Raw genomic sequence first — 22709 nt, forward strand, 5'->3', positions numbered from 1 at the left:
GGGGAGGTGGGGTGGGGGGTATTGCTCATTGGTCCTGTGTGGGCTGTTAGGAATTTTTCCTTTTGTCCTGGTGCTTGCATTTCTCCCTTCTCTTCCTCTCGTTGTTTCTGATTGAAGAAAAAACTGGTAAAAGAAAACATCATCAGTTGCCTACATCACATGTTTATTGGTTGTTTGGGTCACAAAATTTCTATTGTAGTTTGTCATGTACAAAGCTATTGGTATGTCTTAATTATTATTCTTATTTTTTCTTCGAAAAAATTTGATGATACTCCTGTAGTTGCTTGGTATATGTCGATGTTCATTATTGAGCCTTTTATTTAACTTAAGTTTTCTTCACTTTTCAAGCTAAAGATTTATGTATGTTCAGTGTTTGATACTCTCGTGTTACTAACTTTTAATACTACATTGTTTCTTCGAAATTGCATCAGTGGATTCACTCAAGTGGGTGCGAAGTGATAGTATCGTCGTTGGATGCTTTCAATTGACTGAGAATAGCGGGGAGGAAGGTTATCTGGTTCAAGTAATCAGTAGCAGAGAGGGGAAAATAACTGATGTTAGTAAATGATCTCTGCAGTTAGTTATCACCTACTACAGTAAATGATCTCTGCATTTGATTATCACATACTACAGCCAAGGCATTTCTTCCCCCTCCCCTTTCTTTTGGCTTTATTTTCCTTAATATGCTTTGTTCTGCTTTGTTCCCTGCGATTCTTAAAGCTGCCTTGTACAGACTATATGCTCTTAAAGTCAGTACTTTATCAAGTATTTTTCTTGAAATTATTCTTTTTTTCCTTGTTCTCCAACTACGTTTTTGTGATATGCTTTTGATTGTTTGACTTGAGCCGCTTAGAAAGTGTCAGATTTTTTTTTTTCTATGGAAAATTTTATGCTCATTTGCGTTACTTAAGAATAGAACATTTAGTCTGTTCCCTTTATGGTTGCACCGCTTAATGTTGACACTTTTAGTGCTGGACTTTTAAGAGAGTACTTTCAGTGATGGCTAGCCTGACTATGATCATATATTCGGTAATTTTTGAAATGTAGTACAGATGATCTGCTTTTGGAGGTTTTTTTTTATATATTGTGCACACACTGTCTTCAAGGCCTCTAGTGATGAGTTCATATAAAGTTAGAAATATAGAAATCTACCAAAAGGTGTGTGCATATGCACAAAGCATAAGTAGTCTTGGGACAGGAAGCAGCAGGCTTTAGGAATATTTACCATGGAAATGGGAACTGAAAGGTCTTGAAAATTCGAAACATTTCCTTATTTTAACTTAACATGCCCAATTCAGTCACTTGGCAATGACATCATGATGCAAAGATAAAAGATTTTCATCCACAAATTAGATGATACTGGTGCACAATAGTGGACCGATCCAGACCCGTATGGGTATCCAGATAGAGATGAACCGGATCCAATTTGGAATCAAAGTTATCGATTTGGGTTCAAAGCTATTAGGATCTTTAGGATTTTATTTTTAGAGTAAATATCACTCCCCTCCCCTGAACTATGGTGAAATATCAACTTGACCCCACACCTTTCCGAAAATATCACTCACCTCCCCTACAAGAAAAATATTTTATCTAACAACCCCAACCATTAGAAATCGCTGTTAAGTCAGCTGATATTATTTTATAATGCCCAAAATAGCCCCTTAATTGTGAAATGCCCAAGAGACCCTTAATGAAAACCCCATTCTTCTCCTCAACAATTCAGCCTTTCCCCTTTGTCGCTGAACCGAAGGAGAAGGAGAAGAACCTTGAAGCATCGAATCCTTCATCAATTCTTCCATCTGTGATGGCCTCCTCAGTAGATGGCATCATCTTCTTCGCTGGAGCTTCGTCATTCAATCGATTGGCTTAGATTAGGGTTTTCATTCTTGAATGTGATTTGGAACCCTAGATTTCAAATCCAGGAATTGAAGGTTGCAAGCAGCAAGTTGTTGATTGTTGCAGACCTCAAGAGTTTGAAGCTTTGAATAAAGGCCTAAATCGGGATGAAGAACACCAGTCAAGTTGTTATGGAAGAGCTGGATTTCTTGCAGCGCCGTATTTGGCCTAAACCCGCCAGAATCTTGCCTGATAATTGGTTTTCATACATATCAAAACTCGTCAAGCTCTGTAACGTTCCGAAATCTTCCGATATCCTTCCGATCAATCTGTTGCCCGAGATATCGATGCTACTCAAATTGAAAGTTTCTATGGTACTGGGTATCTCACCAGACAAATGGTTAAAATAAAGATTCATACTTTTTAAATTCTTCAATAGAAGCAACCCACTTGGCATCATTCCATTCAAATTATTCTCCGAAAGATCCAACGATTCCAGCTCCGTCAATTCACCTATTGTCACCGGAATCTCTCCGATCAAATTGGTATCCTTCATAAAATTCTGCTTTAACTTTTTCAACTTTATGAACTCTAGTGGAATCCTCACTGCAGTGAACGGATTGCATGACATGTCCTGAACTTCAAGGTTCGCCAAATTGCTGATTTCTGATGGGAAAGAGCCATTGAAGAGGTTATAACTAGGCCATAGAGACTGCAACCCCGATAATAGCCTGATCGCCGACGGAATAGTACCGGTGAAATTGTTGGAAGCGAGGTTGAGAAATTGGAATGGAGGGTCTCTTGGGCATTTCACAATTAGGGGGTATTTTGGGCATTAGGAAAAAATATCAGCTGACTTAATAGCGATTTCTAACGGTTGGGGTCGTTAAATAGAATATTTTTCTTGTAGGGGAGGTGAGTGATTTTCAAAAAGGTGTGTGGTCAAGTTGATATTTCGCCATAGTTCAGGAGAGGGGAGTGATATTTGCTCTTATTTTTATTTAGTGAATATTTGTGATCTCTTATTTTGGGTAGCTATCAGACAAGTAGAATTTTTCAATTTTAGTTTATTGTGTTTCTATTTTATTAGTCTATGATTTAGGAAGTAATTAGGAGATTCTATTTAGGTTTTAGATTTTAAGTAGGAAGTTTTATTTTGATAAATTGGCTTGTAAGTTGTAACCCCATTCAATGGGGCCATGTTTGAGAATGAATTGAATTGAGTTGATTGTGCCGGGTATGTAATTTACCATGGTGGTGTGATCTCCTATCCCCCCTCCTTGTGTGATTCTCTCTCTCTTTTTATTCTTCTTTTCTAGTTTTCTTCTCGGTTTTTCCTGTTAGTTGATTGTAGCCATGGTTTAAAGTATTGGTACGTATCGTATGGCCGATACATATCTGTATCGACCCTTACCGATTCGATACATGAAAATTTTAAAAACTTTTTGTATCGATATGTATCTTACAATACATACCGATACTCTATGGAAAATTAAAAAGCGAGGTGGAATGTACATTTCGGTATGTATCGGTATGTATGGTGCATATCTGTATGTATCAATCGATACGGTACGATATGTTGTGCTACGGTCATATAATGGCTAAGATGGGTCATTTTTTAGAAAATAACACGATTTTTTTAGCAGTTTTTGTTCCAAAGTTGCTGCCAGCCATTTTTTCTCTTTAACTAAAGTGGAAGTCAAGGTTGGGAACAAAGATTTTACATTGATGAGACTGTTACAAACATTGGATTCTTAGTGCGATACTCTCAATTTAATGTTTATGCATAATTCATGTTATATATAGCTTTTTTTAACTATTTTTTTTTTATGCAAAAGTGGATACAAATTATTTTCTTTCCAATTATGTGCGTATCTTAGCGTACCTCCGATACGTATTTTAATTTTGGCCGACCGATACGATGACCGATACCGATACTTTAATCCTTGATTGTAACGGCTTATCAATCTCTCTCTACCTTAGCCTAAATTTAGGTTGAAGGAGGCCCTCCTTTGGGTGATTGAAGCCCCAATATTTCAGCTCCAAAGTGGATCCCTGCTGTGAGAAATAAAACCACTCAGGCTAACTAAAGGTTCCGCCCAGGTCTGGTTTCAGAGCAATAGATCTCCCTTGGTTGCTGATTATTGGACCCATCAGAGCATGCATGCAGTAGGGCTTTGGAGGAGGAATCTTCATCTAAAATATCGAGTCCTGCAGGCCAAAGAATATGGAGTTCTTCCCCTCTTTCTTCTGCTGGGTTGCGCCTCTTGTCTTGACTGAAGGTAGAAGACAACTCACGATTCCCTTATATCTTTAGTTTATTTTTCCTTTGCCTTTACCTAATACCCCTCTCTTCCCTAAAAATTGCTTGTTGCCATCATCTTTTGTCCCCTTCCTAGTTTACCCCTGGTGAATAAATCAAATTCCTCTCTTTCCCTTTCATCCTACGTGACACACTCTCCCTTACTTTATTGACTTTATGCTATATTACGATTCTGCTACCCTTTGTTAGAAACTTCAATCTACTTACGAAATTGCCATTATTCTTTGACATTTGAGTTGTTAACTGTTGAGTGGGCCCATAAGCGATCCAAATCCAGATTCGGGACCCGGATCCACATCGTTTGAAGTCGATGTCATCATGTAAGTTGAATTTTTTAGGTGTTCTTATTTAAAAAACAACTATAACTTCAATAGCAACACAGAAAGAAAGATGCAATTCTGGAAATCCAGCATGTAGGATTTATGGAGAAATATAAAGAAACATGCCAATACAACTCGGGAGTTGGAGCAGTCCCAAAATTGAACCTAATGTTCATCACATGGGACTTCTCTGTGATCTGGATTGGTGTAACAAGTATAAGATGTTCTACAGTCCAGAAATCTTGAATTCTTCTTCGCCTGAAGCGAGTTGATACATAGAAGTACTGAGAAGTGAGAATAATGAATATATGAAGTGAACAGATAAGAAGAGAAATTGAAGACCAGGAGCAATCTGGCCCTATTGATCATGTGTATGCACGTTACTATTTTTCTTTTGGGAAGGGGTGGGGGTGGAGAGGAGGATTAAGACTTGGGTAGATTTAGATTTCAAGGACAGAACATTAAAGTCTGAATTAGAAGTATCAAAACTGACCCCATTGAGTCTACCCATTTTCTTTAATTAGGTTAGGTATGATATGGTGTATTAGTGGGGAGTGATTATGCTTATTGAATTGATTAGAATCAATTTTATCAAAGGGTTTTTATAGAGAGGCCATCAGAAAAAGGTGCATGATTGGATTGAGTGTTCAAAATGTGACAATCTATTGGCTGGCATAGGAGTTTGTAATGACAAACACCTTAAGTCTTTATTATTGCTTTGTGTGGCATTACCTGTGCTGCTGATGTGCCTCCATGGTTCTATCGGTCTTTCACTTATAAAGTAATTTGGAAGCCAAAGTCCCACTGGAAGGCAAGGCATTCGGATGGGAGATCAATCATAAAACATTGGTCACCTGTGATATGCATCAGAATATATGGCCAGGGCATTATCCGTTGCCTAATATGTATGTCTTATTTATTTGAAGAATGGTGAATCTGCTGAACATCTATTCTTATAATGCCCTTTGTTCTTTACTTTTTGTTTTTGGAAGGTAACAAAAACTATTGTAGGGATAGAAAGAAATGCAATGCTGGGATACAACAGCACCAACTGATCCTGGATGTAGATCCAAACAAGGAATGATATAATGGGACGTGGGCCTAGATAGAATGACTCCTTAGTAACCCCCCAACTCAGTCGACTCATTAACAAGAGAATTGGCTGATTGCATCCTCCAAACAAAATGAAGGTCATGGTTGACATGGAGCTCTAGCTTTCTGGATCAGGAGCATGTATCTCCAAGGTCCACCAGTCCCATCTTGAAGGCAGCCAATGATCATTTGAAGTCACCTTTAACCACCCTACTTGAGCTATCTCAGTGCCTTGGATGGCCACTTATAGTTTTGCTTTCATTGAATCACAACAGTAAATAGGACCAGAAAAGCTTATAATAATGATACCTCAGGTCTTGATGTATCCTTCCCTCTTCCCACCCACCAGGCCCTGGATTACTAATGGATCCGTTATCATTATTAATTTGATTACACTAAAGGGGGAGGGGTGATTCCACATGTGCTGAATGGTATGGGGATGGGCAGTTGATACCTCCACTAGCTTCCATTCTTCAAAATATTATTAATCTACACACATCAGAAATTTTCTGAAGTAACAGCCCACCTAGATGACCTCACCATAATGAGCTCAATGATCTGCTGAGACAAACTCTGCCACCACATGAGTTGCCTTTTCTGAAGATGAAGAAGTTCTCTTGGTTTTGGTATTTGGCCCCTTCTGGCAAGAAGGGATAGTTCTTATAGAAGGACTGCTGTTTGCTTCTCTTCAGTGAATTTGGGAAGAGAAAAAATTCAGGTTCGTCCATTAGATATCATTTTCTAACTTCAATAGGTGATTGACAAAATTAAGATTAGGGCGGCTAATTAGGCAGCTGCGGATGATCTCTTCGAGGATATCCTGGTTGTCCACCTTCTTAGGGATTGGATACTTTTATTATCTCAAGGGAGACAGAGGTTAGGTTGGGATCAGTTTGACGGAGTCCACTCTGCTTAGGGAGTGGCCAAATTGAATGTGGATGGATGTGCCTTATGGAATCTGGGTCCATTAGATATTGGCACAGCATTATTTGATGGTGGGATGGTTGGGCAATTAATGTATTTTCTGAGCCAATTAGCGGTGACTCCACTAGTGCTCGATGTTTGTGATGAATGCAAGGGTGGAGATGCTTACTAGAATTGGTTTTATCATAGGGTGACTCAAGTTATTTTATAGGATGGATGGCTGATAACTGATCTAGCAGAGGGAGCCATAGCCTTATGTTTGTTATGTTATAGACACATTCAACATCATGTCTGCAGCTGAACCATATATCTTTTTAGATTTTGTTTGTGTGCGTGTTGTATTTGTTTCAGTTTTGGGGGTTAGATCTTTCAGCTTCTCCCATGGTCATTTATTTGAAGGCTTTTTTTTGGGGGGGTGGGATGGGGTGGGGTGGGGGATTCACCTGAAGAGTAGCTTGCTTGAAAGAAATGGGAAGAAGAAAGATAAGGGTTGACCTTCAACCAGAGGAAGAGAGGGCCTTCTGATGTAGATAAGTCACTTGGGCTTATTTTATTGCAAATAAGCCTTGGGTTGTGTTATATATGTGTTGGGCCATTGGTCCCATCGGTTTTCTTTGAAATGGCCACTTTAATGGGCCTAAAATATGAGTAGAAGGTAGAAAAACGGGATTTAATTCATTAGTTAAGTTAGTTGCTATTTAATTCAATAAAGGTCCATTAGGCCATTGGTCGGTTGTAAAGTCCTATATGGACTATTAGTTAGTTAGTCCTACTCCATGTTGGAGTCATAAGGTCAAGTCTTAGTCCTATTTTGAATTCCTAGTTGTAGTAGGAGTGTCTAGTCCTATTGGGAAACTAGTTCCTAGTTGTAGTAGGAGTGTCTAGTCCTATTGGGAACTAGCTCTTAGTAGTAGTTTGATTGCTATTCTGCCCTCTATAAATAGAGGAGCCTATGTATTTATAATTTCAGATTTGAATGAATGAATTATTGAGTGATTACTCTTTAGCTAAAGAAACTGTTATTGAGAGGTGAGATGCCTAAACCTTTGAGGGGTGTGATACCCAAAACCTGAGGGGTGAGATACCCATTCCTTTATTCTCTTTCACCTTTCTCAACCCTCCATCGATTCTTCTTTTTCTATTTTTATTTTCTGTTTATTTTTATTAGAAGTTCAGACCTGTTAAAGCATACAAAATCAGAATAAGCCAGCCAAAGAGTTTTTGTTTTTTAAGCCAATCAACTTTCATTGTTGCCCAAGTTTGAGATCTGATCTGCAGATCAATTGGAGGACGGGTTCTATACTCTAAGAAGATCAATTGATTGAAGGTTATCTGAAGAAGACAAGTTACTGTTCTTGCAGAATTCTTCACATTCTCTCTCCTAGGTCTGAAAATCAAGAAAACGCATAACTCCATTACCAGCCGTCAGAAGCCTTTCATATTTGGGGGTTTTTGTATCCTCCCTAGGGACTATCTACACCCAAAAGTGCAGCTCAATCGGACTCCCACAGACCTGGCCGCATCTTTCTCTCTCCAGCTCTATAGAAGGTCTTTCTCTCTATCGGGTTGGGTTTTGGGCTGGTTTTGCGCCTATATGGGTATTGTATCCTTGGGGGTTTATTTGATGGTATTATTTCTTTGTTTCTTGCTTCTATTTGTATTGTTTGGGGTTATAAACTGTAAAGTTAGTTACTTGTAATTTACTCCTGCATTACCTTCTCTTTTCTAATTGTAAACATACAATTTCATAATATTATTTCAGTTTTATTGGTCGGCCAGGCTTAGGAAGGCTCATCTTTTTTTAGAGGAACCGTAACTGTACTCGACTCTTCCAAAGACATCTAGTTGACTTTGATAGTTCCCCTCCCTTTAAATCTCGATTACACATTGACCATTAAAGGATCCTGATACCAAGTCCTGAGACTAATTGGAGAGCTATTGGCAGATATTATGTCTCAGCCCAGAACTAACTTAAAACTCAGAATAGAAAAGATAAGGTCCACCTGGGGGATCAGTTAGTCCATATGACTAGAAGAAGAATGCCATGATGAATAACTCTGTTGTCTGCTTTGTATCTTGTAGTGGGCTGAAAATATGAAACTAACTAGGTGAAGTGTGGAAACTGGTAGCTCTCTTGGGCTTGCAATATGCTCAATGTCTGAAAAAATCACTTTGCTCAACATTTCTGATATTAGATGCATTTTCTATGATCCATATTGGCACCATGTTGGTAGTTTCAGAATAACCAATCCTTGTTATATGGCTGATAGATCATTAATGAATTTTATTTATGTTTCTAGTGATAGGACCATATTAGTAGAATGTTCTAGAAATGGATTGATCTGTGTTTTTTTCTCTTTTCTTTTTTTTTTTTTTTTTTTGGGGGGGGGGGTGAGAGTCGTAGAACTGTGTATCAGCAAGAGTTCATACAAAGGATGCATTATTCTGTTGAATAATTTTTTATCGTTATATCTTTTGCAAATGGTAGTTGATATATATTGTACATAAATAGATCCAACATTGCAGTGAAGTCTATCCTCTTTCAGTAATGCGTGGCATGCCGATGTGTTGTGATTATTATGAGGCCTTTTCTTCTGTCAGATACAGATTTGCTGTTTCTGTTTTCAAATGTTGTATTCACATTTTTTTCCTTTGCTCACTAATTGTTTGTGTGATTTTTTTGGTTGCAGACTTCTTCCAAGCACTTTGTTCTGTGCTTCAGTGATTTATTTTCTGGCATAGTTGATGATATATTTCCCTTTGGAGGTGGACCGTATTTGTTCTCGAGCTATCTGGAGCCATGGTATGATATGCCTAGTCCTTATATGTGTTTAGAATGAAGTTTTCCCTTGATTTAGTTACATTTATGCATTAGATGCTCTGCTGATTCCATTCAAATGGGACCGAAGAAATCAACCCTTAACTGTGTTTTCTTACTATTATCCTGCTGCTCTTTAGTTTTAATTCAGTATAGGGATATTGGATCCATACTTTGCGCATGCGTGAATGTGTGTGGAAAGATACATAGATGGAGTTCATTGTTTAGAGCAATTGTGAAGTTTAGCTTCCTTCATCCCCCCCCCCCCCTCTTTTTTAACAATATATAATCTGGAGCATATTTTCTTCTCAGCTATAGATTCTAATTTGTATACTGACTTGTTTCTGTATTGAGGTTGATCAATTTTTCAGTATGGCAATGTTTGTTTTATGCTTTTGTACATTTTTTTTATTTATAAGATTTTGTAATAGATCTTACGAGTTTTGTTTTGAGGGTGAATAAAATAATTCATTACCAAAAGGAGGAAAGAAGAAAAAAAGATCATAGAATTGACTACAAGCATAGTTGTCATGACACCAAGGCAAACCAAGGCGGTGGAGGGTTGTCTAAGTGCTTAGGCGAGAAGGCGCCCGCCTTAAGGCGACAAAGTGTTATTTTTTATTTTCCCTATTTTCTAACATTATTTAGTATGCTATATATACCTTGTATCATAAAAAATCAAGATTAAGCAATATCAAGTCATTAAAAATCAACATTTAGCCATATTAAATCATAAAAAATTAACATTAAGTCATTAAGTTATAAAAAATCAAAATTTAGAGAAATGCTCTTGTTCTATTATAAGTTTGACTGATCAAATGATTTTATTTTTACATGAGACTTTTTTGTATTAATTATAATATAATGCCAGCTTTCCAACAAGTCTAAGATTACTTAAATATGAGTTGTAATGACAAAGTTATGCTCCAATCAAACTTATTTTTAAGTGCGCGAATGCTGTTAAAATCACCTGAATGAAAATAATTTTATGGATATCAAAACGAAAGATTATTTTACTGGACTTTTGGTTTTTAGCAATGTTTTAACAAGATAGAATTTATAAAATTTTCATAATTGAGAAAAATCCTAGCATTTAAAAGTTGAAAATCGCTCTTATAACCAAAATCCAATTTTTGTTTTTGGACTAGGGGGTTGAATTTTTATCCTGTTGGAATTTGATTTTTAAACTATTTTTATTGGATTCAAATAGTGGGTATTTGCTTATTTATGAATAATATCTTAAGTAAATGAAATAACAAATGATATTTGGCATACATAAGTACCGAAACACAAGGCAGCATGCAGTGCAACAAGGCAATTTTCTCCTTGGCCCCAGGCAAACTGCCTGGACGCCTAGTTGTTGCCTAGGCGATGCCTTGACAACTATGATTACAAGCAAGCAATGCAAAACCCAATTCTCAGGGAAAGCAAATAAAGGGATGCAAAAGGGGGAGGATTAGGCCCTAGGACATAACAATATGCATGTTCCTTGGGGAATCAACACAACAATTGTTGACTAATGATAGCTTGCTTCTAAAATCAAAAGCGATGGAATCCCAAATCTACTGGAAAGATCAGGGGCTCGAGGAACATTTTATGAGATTTCGGCACCAAAGGAAAGCTTACTCATTATGTCATAGATTGATGAACTGACGAAGGACATATCCACTTAGATCCATTCCCTCTCGAATGGAAGGATCCTATGACTTCTTGGCCAGCATTTATCTAGGAACCCTTTCCAAACTGAAGAGAAGCGGCAAGCAAAGAGGTGGTACATAGGTTCTAGAGCATTCCAGTAGAGACAACAGGAAAAGGAGACTGGAATATGACGATGAATGAAAAATATTGTATTGGGAGGCAGTTGGAGAGGACCTGCCAAACAGTGAAGCTGTGATGAGGGATGTGGCTCTTGAACCAAACTACTTGTGCTAGGGGGACTGTGTCACGAATTTTGATAAGGCCCATGCTGATTTGGAGCAGAATTGGCCTAAACAAGTAGACCAAACCACAATATCTCCCTTACCCCTATGCCTTTTAGAAATGCAAAGCAAGGCATCCCATACGACAAATAACAAGGTGGGGGAAGTAGAATGGGGGCCCAATCATCATGGTGAGTGATATTTGCAACCAGATTGCTTTTTTAAACCCAGAGTGTAAGTTGCTTTTGCATCCACTGAGTGGAGGAGCACACCTGTTGGGTGCTGACGGTCAAACCAAAGGCAGGAAGTGGCCCTAAGAGCATAGACCCAAGTTTCAAAATCTTTCGCCAAATCTAGGAGGCATCAATAATAATAATAGGAGCAATCCTAATAGAGTCACCATCCAAATAATTTTCTTTTAGTCACAAGCTTCTAATTATTTTTAGAATGCCAACAAAGTTAACTACTTTGATTCTCCTCAAGCCAAGACCTCCCTCGTCCTTGGGAAGACAACAACAGCGCAACTGTTAGGGTGAAGCTCTGGTTTGCGCCTTTCCAAAGGTAGGCACACTCCAACTCTTAATAGTGGATTGGGTAACCTTAAAACACCAGATCAATAGATGTAAGAGGGTTGAAGGATAAATCTGACCAATCCCAGGAGATCGGCATAGGAGAGAAGCTTGCATTTCCAAAGCTGCAACCTCTTGCGCTTAAGATCTAACATAAGAGTGCAGTGATGAGTTGTTAACCTGGCCAGAAAAGGTATGTCCAAGTGCTTGGCCGGAAGATGGCCCGAGGAGAATTATGTCTTCTTTGTCAAGCTAGTCTTGTCACTATCTGAGACCTCGCGAAGAACATGTGAGATTTCAAGGGATTGATTTGAAGGCTCGACAACCCCTCGAAATGATGCAAACATGACATAATGGCCTCAATTGACTCAATATTTTCCTTTGGTGAAGATCATCAGATCATCAACAAAGGTGAGATGGGATAGGTTATGAGTGTTGCACTTAGGAATGGGGGAGATAAGGTGTTGATCCGTGTTTTGGATGATCTTAGATAAGACCTCGAAGGAGAAGATGAATAGGGAGAGGGGCCAACCATGGAGAATGCCCACCGAAGAGGTGAAGAACTGGCCGGACTACCATTGACAAGCATTGAGAAGTATGAAGAATAAATGACGTATAGATCCAATCGACAAAAATAGGAGGAAAGGCCATTTTTAGCATGACTGAGAGATGAAGACTCTCTCTAAGAGTCAAAGGCTTTGTGGATGTCAATCTTCATGAGGTCGGCAGGGGAATGATTCTTTTTGTCAAAGCCTATAACAAGCTCATTATAGAGGAAAATGTTATCAGATATAGTTTTGCTTGCGATAAAAGCTGATTGATTTTCAACTTAAGCTTATTAGAAAGAACTTGTACAAGAAATTGCATAAGGAGATGGGTCTGAAGTCAGACATAGCAAAGACACCCATAGTTTTTAAGGCGCTAAGGCGACGGAGGCGATTGAGGGTCTTTCGGAGCGTCTTAGCGATAAGGCGGGCATAAAGCGTCACCTTATTGACTAAAGCGCTCATGTGTAATTTTTTTATAAAACCAATAAGGTGACGCTTTATGCCCGCCTTATCGCTAAGACGCTAGTTGAATTCTATTACTCATATGCTAAATAAATATTAAAGGTTCATATTCATACCAATGTAAGATATTCATCAAGAAAACAAATCAATAAAGTGAATAAACTAAGTTCATCTTCATCAATCATCAATCATCAATCATCAATCATCAATCATCAATCATCAATCATCAATCATCAATCATCAATCATCAATATTCAATCATCAATCATCATAACATATTAACATATAATATAAATACATAACTATGAAACAAAATTATAAATATAAAGAAAAGAAGACATAAAATATACAAGTATTTATTATAGTTACCTCTGTGATGCCATAATGAGTGCCTAAGCCCTAAGGTCATCCACTATATTTCTACTCCTGTCAAAGAAGTAATTAAGAACTTAGAATTAAAACACATCAAAAGTAAAAATCGAGATGCCAAATTAAATGGATGAGAAGTGACTAACCTGGGGATTCTTAATCATTCTAAAAAACTTTAAACTTCAATGAAGAAAAAACATAAAATAAACTAAAATGCTAAAAATTTAGTAAACAATGAAAGTCAAATACTTAAAAGTTCAAGGACTCAAAAAACTTTAAAGTTTAAAGACTCAAAATACTTCAAAGTTCAAAGGCTCAAAGACTTACAATCCAAATCAGTAATTAAATTAAAAACTTCTTTATCTGCATTCTGTTGCTAGCTTGCATCATTTGGAGTTATGCCATAATCGTCCTCAATGTTTTCATCATCACGAATATCCTCTTCACTCATCTCATCCACTTCTTCATCTGAAGAATCCTCAAGCTCAACCCTCCTATCACGTCGGATATAGCAAAGATTGGTTCCACTGGTAGATGCTGGAGCCCTCTTTGGTCTATTGTGGCCTTGATATGATGAAGATGCCCCAAGTGCTCTATCAACATCTCTCCAAGTGAGATCATTTTCAGGATGAACTAATTCATCCTTTGATTCATCAATCATCCACTCACTACTCCAATTAAGCTCATCGAGCAACAATGGATTGTAGTTTCTGCATTGTTCTTTTCTTTCTTGGAACCTTGCTTGAAGTCGACGATTATATTGAATGTAGACAAGATCATTGATGCTCTAAACTATTCCTCTTCTTGGTGTGAATCTGGAAAACATTAATAATATGAGGTTATCTACTTATCTTCAATAAAACCATGTTAAGTGAAGTACAGGTACTCAAAACTCAATAGTTGATACTCACAAATTCAAATGTGCTCCAATTGTGCTCACAACCAGAAGACGAGCAACAAAGACCAAGTATGCGCAATGCAAGCTTTGAAAGGTCAGGAGTAGTACTTCCACGTTGAGACCACCGAGAGACTATAAATATATAATATAAAAAATTAGATTAAGTAAAAAATCAACATACAAAGTCTAAACTAAATAGAACTTTAAAAGGAAATATACTTACTAGGATTCAACTTGTCCATTTGTCTAATTGCCATGTCCTTTGCAAAACTTCCTTGAACAGTGGTATACTTGTCAACCTGGACAATGATCTTATCTTGCAAGGTCTCATCAGGCACCAGCCTTGCAAGAACATCATTGAAGGCATCACTTGCTTTTTGAGCTAAGTTCGACTCATTATCTGGATTATTTGCTATTGCCTTAAAGAATTTGTTTAGATTGAGGAAAAATGCAGTTAAATATATTGATCCATTCATCATAGTCTCACAACGGTGATCAACAATCGCTACGATTTTCTTCTATTTTCTTTCATTGTCTCCAAAAATTTTTTTGATGTTCTTCTTTGCCACTTGTATTGCCATATATACTTCAGGCATAGCAGGCAACTCATCACCATCTACAATCCTTAAGAGTTGAAGAAGAGGCTGTGATGCTCTTTTACAATTCATCACACCATTCCAGAATGTTATATAGCAAACACAGTCTCAAAAGCTTTCTTCCCTGCCTCTGTAGATGCAAGCTTAGAATGGGACCATTCATCATCAACAAATAATTTTTTTAAAGATTCTTTGTGCTTATATTAGCTCTGGAGTGTTAAAAAGGAAGAGGCAAATCTATTCACTCCAGCCCTCACTAAGTCTCCTGTTTTTTGCCTTATAGCTTTAAGAAGGCGTGTGTGCCTGCCATAGTTGTCATGGCGCCAAGGCGAACCAAGGCGGTGGACGGTTGTCTAAGCGCTTAGGCGAGAAGGCGTCTGCCTTAAGGCGAACAAGTGTTATTTTTTATTTTTCCTATTTTCTAACATTATTTAGTAAGTTATATATACCTTGTATCATAAAAAATCAAGATTAAGCCACATCAAGTCATTAAAAATCAACATTTAGCCACATCAAATCATAAAAAATTAACATTAAGTTATATTAAGTTATAAATAAACATTTAGAGAAATGCTCTTATTCTATAAGAAGTTTGACTGGTCAAATGATTTTATTTTTATATGAGATTTTTTGTATTAGTTATAACATAAAACCAGTTTTCTAACAAATGTAGGATTACTTAAATCTGAGTTGCAATGACAAAGATATGGTTCAGTCAAACTTATTTTTAAGTGTGCGAATACTGTTAAAATCGCCTAAATGAAAATAATTTTTTGAATATCAAAACAAAATATTATTTTACCGGACTTTTGGTTTTTAGCAATGTTTTAACATGATAGAATTTATAAAATTTTCATAATTGAGAAAAACCCCAGCATTTAAAAGTTGAAAATCGTCCCTATGACCAAAATCCAGTTTTTGTTCTTGGACTGGGGGGTTGACTTTTTATCCTTTTGAAATTTGATTTTTCAACTATTTTTATTGGATTCAAATAGGGGGTATTTGCTTATTTATGAATAATATCTTAAGTAAATGAGTAAATGAAATTTACTTGAATGATATTTGGCATAAATAAGTGTCAAAACACAAGGCGACATGTAGTGCAACAAGGCGGTTGTCGCCTAGGCGACGCCTTGACAACTATGGTGCCTGTAAATGAATGCAGTTAATTTCCTGCCCTTCGATATAACAGACATATAAGAGCGTAATTTGCCTATTTCCTCCATTATAAGGTCTATGCAATGAGCTACACATGGACTCCAAAATAACCTCTTCCTTTTCTCCATTAGTAGTCGACCGGCTGCAGCATTATCAAAGACTACTTGAACCACATAATTTTTACCAATCTTTTCAACCTTACTATCAAGTAGTTTAAATAACATTTCAGCTGTTTGTGTCTGGTTAGATGCATCCACAGACTCCAAAAAAAAAAGTCCCCTTCGGACAGTTGACAAGAAAATTAATTAGGTGCCTTCCTCTCTTGTCTGTCCACTCATCAGACATGAGTGTGCACCCATATTTCCTCTAATATCCTTGATACTTCACCTTTAGCTCGTCAATTTTATCCTTTTCAGACTTCAATAGAGGCCCCTTATAGTCATGAATTGAAGGGGGTTTGAAACCTGGTCCATATTGACCAATAGCCTCTACCAATTCCTCAAAACTCCTTAACTTCAAAGCATTAAATGGAACACCACTCTCATAAGCCCACCTTGCAAAGTAAGAACGGAGTTTATCTCTTTCTTCTTCTCCTCTTACATGGTTCTCCATTGTTGTCTGATATGAACCTTTATCCTACCTAACTACAACCACTTCTTCAGGAGTCCTCCTCACATGCTTATCCATGGGACCCCTTACTTGTTGTTTGGATTGTGCTTGAATGATAGCTTTATTTCTTCTTGAAGTTGTCCCAGTGCTAGGGATAGGAAATGAGACCCCCAAATCATATAATATATTCTATTGTGGTCCCGTTACTTCTATAGGTCCATCACTAACATCCAAATCATCCAAACAATCAAGGTTCCTCTTCCCCTGGTTCTTCAAGATTGCATCTCTCATCTCTTTAGCAATTGCTTCCGTTGTTTTCACACACTTGGCTACATCTCCATAGCCACTAATAAGATGTTGCTTCAATCGTTTTATTCCTCCCTTGACATCCTTTCCACAAAGGGTACACTTAATCCAATTTCTGTCTGATACGCCAAGCCAATACCCATATTTCCATCCAAGATCATTTGATTTAGCTCTCCTTTTTGGATCCTTACTTGGATCAATCGTTGATTGTGCAGTAGCAACAATACTTGTATTTTCACCCCTACTGCTACCACCAATTGTTTCCATAGATGAGTGGATTCAACTTGTCTCTTTGTCTAAGACTGTAATGTAAAAAGGTAATCAGAATAAGGAAAAGGTAATAAAAGGGAATAATACTACTATAAGGGAATATTAGCATATTAGGTGATAAGCTAATAAAAGCAAATGCCTCCATTAAAGAGATATGGGAAAATCAGAATAAGAAAATGAAAAAGAAAAAATACTCCAGGAAAAATAACACAGATGTATACTTATTCTGGGTAGCGATTAAAAGGAACTCATGTCAATACAGCCACATTTAACATCCAGGCCGAATTCACCATACTTACATAATCAGAACCTACTATGGCACTTATCTGGATACTACAGAATCAAATATTGTAAATAGAGGTTTTAGAAAACAAATTCCGACTTCCCATCCATGTTCTTTTAAACATGCGGAAGAAGATATCCTCCAAACAAAAGCAGACACAAGAGAAACACCAAAAGCAAGCACAACAATACCAGACTCCTGAAAGAACATACATGGAAGCAAAAAAAAAAAAAAAAGGAAAATAAAGGTCATAAAGGTTAAGATGTTGCAGTTTTAAGGTTAACAAGCTGAGTGTTATTGTAATACTAAGATGTTATTTTATTCTAATGTTGTAGTTTAAGATGTACAGTTTTAAGTTTAACACAACTTTGTTACTGTAATACTGAGGGAACAGGTACGTCGCACACCCAACCTAGAAGAGCTTTAAACATGTTATAAATTCTGGGTTAAGGGTTATAGAGTCGGTTGGAGTGATGAAATTCTGGGTTTTGATTGTGGTGGCCAACAATGGGTGGGTCTCAGAGAACCCTGCTGGAACTTTGCCTAAGCCAAGCATGAAAGTGATGAGAGTCGTTAGTCACTGTAGGAAGGGAAAAAAAAACTGTTATGTATGATGAAGTCTCAAGTCTCACCGAGTCACCGAGTCACCGTATGGTGTATGATGAAGATGAAATAAAGAAGGAAGAAGGAAGAAGAAGAGAGAAACAAAAACTATATGGTGTATGATGAAGATGAAAGAAGAAGGAAGAAGAAGGGAGAAGAAAGAAGAAAAGAGAGAAAAAAAGCGCACAAATCAGAAATTAGAAATATAAACGAAAACAGACCTGGAGATGTGGAAGGACACTTTGCCGGAGGTCGTCGAAGGCTTTTGGAGGAGAAGGAGAAGTCGCCGGAGAAGAATCAAAGGAGGAGGAGGTACCTCACCGTCGGTTTGGGGTTTTACAATTTGGAGCGGAGCCTGAGAGAGAATGAGAGATGCGATTGGGGTTTTATTTTGTAAGTTATATGATTTTTGATCCAATGCATCACATGTGCATCAAAACTTATACACCTGCTAATGCGAAAATGTAATTTGAAATCTTCATCAAGCAATTTTAAAATGTGTTTAAAAAAAAAATTGATCCAATGCATCACATGTGCATTAGACCTTATACACCTCCCAATGAGAAAATGTAATTTGGAATCTTCATCAAGAAATTTTATAATGTGTTTTAAAAAAAAAAAATTTGATTCAATGCGTCACATGTGCATCAAAACTTATACACCTGCCAATGAGAAAATGTAATTTGGAATCTTCATCAAGCAATTTTAAAATATGTTTTAAAAAAAAAAATTCTGATCCAATGCATCACCTGTGCATCAAAACTTATACACCTGCCAATGAGAAAATGTAATTTGGAACCTTCATCAAGCAATTTTAAAATGTATTTTTAAAAAATGCAAAACACATAAGGCGACCGCCTTAGTAGTAAGGCGTTGCCTTATAGCATAAAGCAGTCGCCATAATCACTTCCCATAAGGCAGAATACTACCTTATCATCCATGGACCGCATCAGTGCCAAGGCACTGGTAAGCGTCGCCTTACCAGCGCCTCAAAAACTATGAAGACACCTTTCTTAGGGATGAGGCAAAGGAAGGTGAGATCTTCTTTGATAATGCCCCAGAAGGAGAAGAATCCCCATATTGAGGCCATCAGGAATAGGGGCTCTATTAGCCTTGTGAGAGTGGACAACAAGTAGAATCTCTTCCCTAGAGGGGATAGCCTGGAGGGTAGCAATGAGGTGATTGGGAATGAATTCGTTGAGAAGACCTCAGGGTTATCTTCAATGGATGCAAGGGAAGAAAGCGTGAAGATCTCCTCAAAATAGCCAATTGCTTTAGCCTTAATATCTTCGACTCTTTTTTTTTTTTTTTGGGGGTGGTGGTGGGGGGAGGGAGGAACCATCTTTGGCCAAAAGCATGGGATGGAGTTGACATTTGTTCTTGCTTTCATAGATCTCTAAGTAAGTGGAGTTGGAGTTACGAAGTTCCAAACCGTTTGACTCCTTGCTTTTGCCTTAGGAAACTTTCCTTTTGGACAACCAGGGAATGGAGTTCCAAATAGATCACTTTTTATCCTCAACCAGGTGGACATTGTGGATGTCAAGTTGGAGCCTCAACTGAATATTAGAAGGCTTACCCCTATAGTAAAAAACCAAGGAGATGTTTCTAAAAGAGGAGTTCTAAACTTTAAGAGGTACTTTTGACATTCTTAAGCTTTTTGGAAAAAGGGATAAGGGGGGCTGAAAGGGTATTGATAGGCTTGTCCCAAACATCTTTAATAATGGTAAAGAAATCTAGGTGAGTGGACAACATGTCAAAGTATTTGAAAGGTTTTGGGCCAAATGATCGGGCTATGCAAAATTAATGATGGGACATATGATCTGAGATGCCTGGAGAGTCATACGTGGCATTGGAAGAAGGAAAGGAGGAAACTTAGGCTTCATTAACTAGAGCCGTATCAAGCTTGCAAGTGATCCTTGAGTCACGACATCTTCTATTGTGCCAAGTGATTTTAAGACCCAACCATCTCAAATGATTCATGCCTATGTCTTCAATACACTCTTAAGACATTAACTAAGGAAACATTGAGGCGGTCACCACCCTGTTTTTTATGGTCAAATCGAACGACATTCACTATCCAATCCCCTGGGAAAGGGCTCCTCCTACAAGGCTATGTAACAAAGGTCTTCCTAGAGAGGCTCTCTCAAAGGGACAATTAGAGGTATAAATTGCAATGAACATGAAAGAGGAATTCCCTTAGTTGTCAAATATCTTTTGGGTGTAATAATTGAGAGAACACCAACAAAATTTGAATTTTAGTGGGATTCTAAAGGAACCAGAGATGGCCATTTGGGTGGTGAGTGAAGTTGTTGCCAAAAGGACCAAAAGGGGCAATTAGGGAGGCATTAGCTTCCTTATTATGAGTTTCTATAAAGCAATAGAAAATCGAGTGGTGAAGTTTGTTATACGAATGTACCTCAGCTCGGTTGGAGAGGGAGTTTAGTCCACATGAATTCTAGATGGTACCCTGGATCATTTAGAAGTATAAGTGGTGCTATAAAAGTCACACAGAGTAGGGACTTGTCAAAGACTGACGAGGGAAATGGGGTTTGTTACAGCGGGGCCAGCAGAAAGCAGGAAGGAGGGAGGTGGGTGAAATAACCTAGAGGGGGGGTGAATTGGTTATACTAGTAGGTTTTAAAAACTCTAGATTTAAAGTCCCCAATTTGTGATTGTAAATAAAAATGCGGAATATAAAGAAAATAAGTACAATCACACAACACAAAAAATTTATAGTGGTTTGACTCAATCCGAGTCTAGTCCACTCCCTACAAGTTCCACTTGTAAGGTATTCCACTAGCTCTTCTCTTTTAGTACAATAGGTAGGGAGGAAAACCTTTACAAACTCTTTTAAAGGTAAGAGGATCTATACAATCTCTTTACAAAATGAGAGGGTCCTTTAGAATCTCTTTCAAGAATGAGAAGGTCCTTATAATCTTTTTCAAGGATGAGAGGGTCATTACAATCTCAAGGATGAGAGAGTCCTAATAATCTCTTAAGGATGAGCGGGTTGTACACACTTGTCTAAATACGATCAAGAACAATGTGTAAACAAGGTGTCCGATACTAGAGTTGACCCAACTCTTGGACAAAAACAAATTCAAAGTGGAATAGAAAGGTTTAGAGTTACCTCTTGTGCGGTGTGTGAATGAAATGGAATGATATAAAAGGATGTACCTTTGAAGTCTTGTTAAGGCTTGCAATGCAAATGTCAAAATGTAGATGAAGACTTGTAGATAACCTTGAGTTCCTCTTGAATGGAAACTGAAGAACTTGAATTCAAGAGGTGGTAGAGACCATTCTCACTTCTAATGCTCAAATAATACTCCTTCAAAGTTAGGATTAATGGCTAATTAATGAGTAGCATTAGAGGTATTTAAAGGTGAGATTAGGGTGCTAAAATAGACAAAAAATCTCATCCAAACGGTCTTTTTTTGGGAGCGTCGGTCGACCTCCAAAAAATAGCTGTTACAAAATATAGCCATTGGGCTAGCTGTTGGAGGGTGTTTCAAGCAAACTAGTCATCAGCCGGTCGACCTACACTTGCTGCGGTTGACCTGTAGATGTTTCTACCAGAATCATTTCTGTAGTCATTGATTTTGACTGGGTTGACATCTAATGACCATAACTTGGTCATACGAACTCCGATTGGGCTGATTCCAAGTCCATTGGTTCCGTAACTCGAAAACCTACAAATCTCATGAAGAGACTGTATCCTGATACTAGCTCATGAAATACCCAAAATGCCCTTGAACACAGAAAAACTGTTTTTCACAGTAAATGAAGGGGCTTCTTAAATCCAATGTTCCTTGTAGTTATAAGTTTTGGTCATTGCTAGAGTAACATGACTTAGGGTCATTCTAAGCATCTAAAGGATGCAATATGTAATGCATGCTTATGAGATGCAATGTAGTGCTTGTGTATGGTGTGTTCACTATTACATTGAGCTACACTTAAGGTATTCTATTCTTCTTGCAGTTGGTCCTCAAGAGTCTTCATGTTGACCTTGCATGCTTGATATCTTCAATGTATTTCAATTCACTTCAAGCTTTGATACTTTGAGGTCTTAATCCTATAAAGTTTGATACCGTCTAATACATTCTTCAAGTATTGATACAAACTTGTTGATACTCTTCATTTGATGACTTCAATCTTCATTTCTTCTTTTTGTTCATCAAATTCGATCTTTGATATGAAGTATTTACAAAACAATACTTGAATGCAAATTGTGAAATACCTTCATATGTTTGTTATCATGACAACCAACTATAGGAGCGTAGGCATAGCCCTAACAGTGGGTCAATGGAAAGGGGGAGGGCATTGGAGATGCCCGATGGTGAGGGGCCCCAGGGAGCAAGGAAGGGAGGAGGGAGCACACCCCCCAACAAGGTTAGGGGTGTGGGGTGAAGGGGAGAAAGAGCTTTTGAGTGAAGGGCAGAGAACAAAATTGCATGGGGGTTTTGGGGCAGGTGGTTTAAGCTTGGGTCTAGGTTTGCCATTGAAGGGATTGGGAGTTGTGGGAACTTGTTTATGATGGGTCTATGAAAGGCCCAACTCAGTGAGGGAAATGGCCTCAGAGATGTGGCCCAAATGACCCAACTCAGATACAATGGAAATGTGGATGGGCTTGGGAAAGTGGAACCCAAAGAGTGGACCAATGGAATGAGGGTGAAGAGGCAATGGGGGTTGTGGTTGGAAATTGGGCCACAAGGAGGGTTTGCTTACTGGGGTGAGGGGCACTTCATCTATTTTGGGCCCAACTTGAAGGGTAGAGGATGGGAGAGGTAAAAAAAAGGGGGGGGGGGG

General features: G+C 37.9%; 1 protein-coding gene across 3 annotated transcripts in view; it reads left to right on the forward strand.

Annotated features, from left to right (window-relative positions):
- Nucleotides 1-22709, forward strand: part of LOC122062031 (nuclear pore complex protein NUP214) — a 64159-nt gene that overhangs the window by 25594 nt on the left and 15856 nt on the right. For all 3 annotated transcript variants that reach the window (XM_042625666.1, XM_042625663.1, XM_042625665.1), the window contains exons 6-7: nucleotides 432-556; nucleotides 9186-9298. In XM_042625666.1, coding sequence (XP_042481600.1) covers nucleotides 432-556; nucleotides 9186-9298 — 238 coding nt within the window. The remainder of the gene's footprint in view (nucleotides 1-431; nucleotides 557-9185; nucleotides 9299-22709) is intronic.

Source organism: Macadamia integrifolia, chromosome 14 (genome assembly GCF_013358625.1).
Source record: "Macadamia integrifolia cultivar HAES 741 chromosome 14, SCU_Mint_v3, whole genome shotgun sequence".
NCBI classification, from domain to species: domain Eukaryota; kingdom Viridiplantae; phylum Streptophyta; class Magnoliopsida; order Proteales; family Proteaceae; genus Macadamia; species Macadamia integrifolia.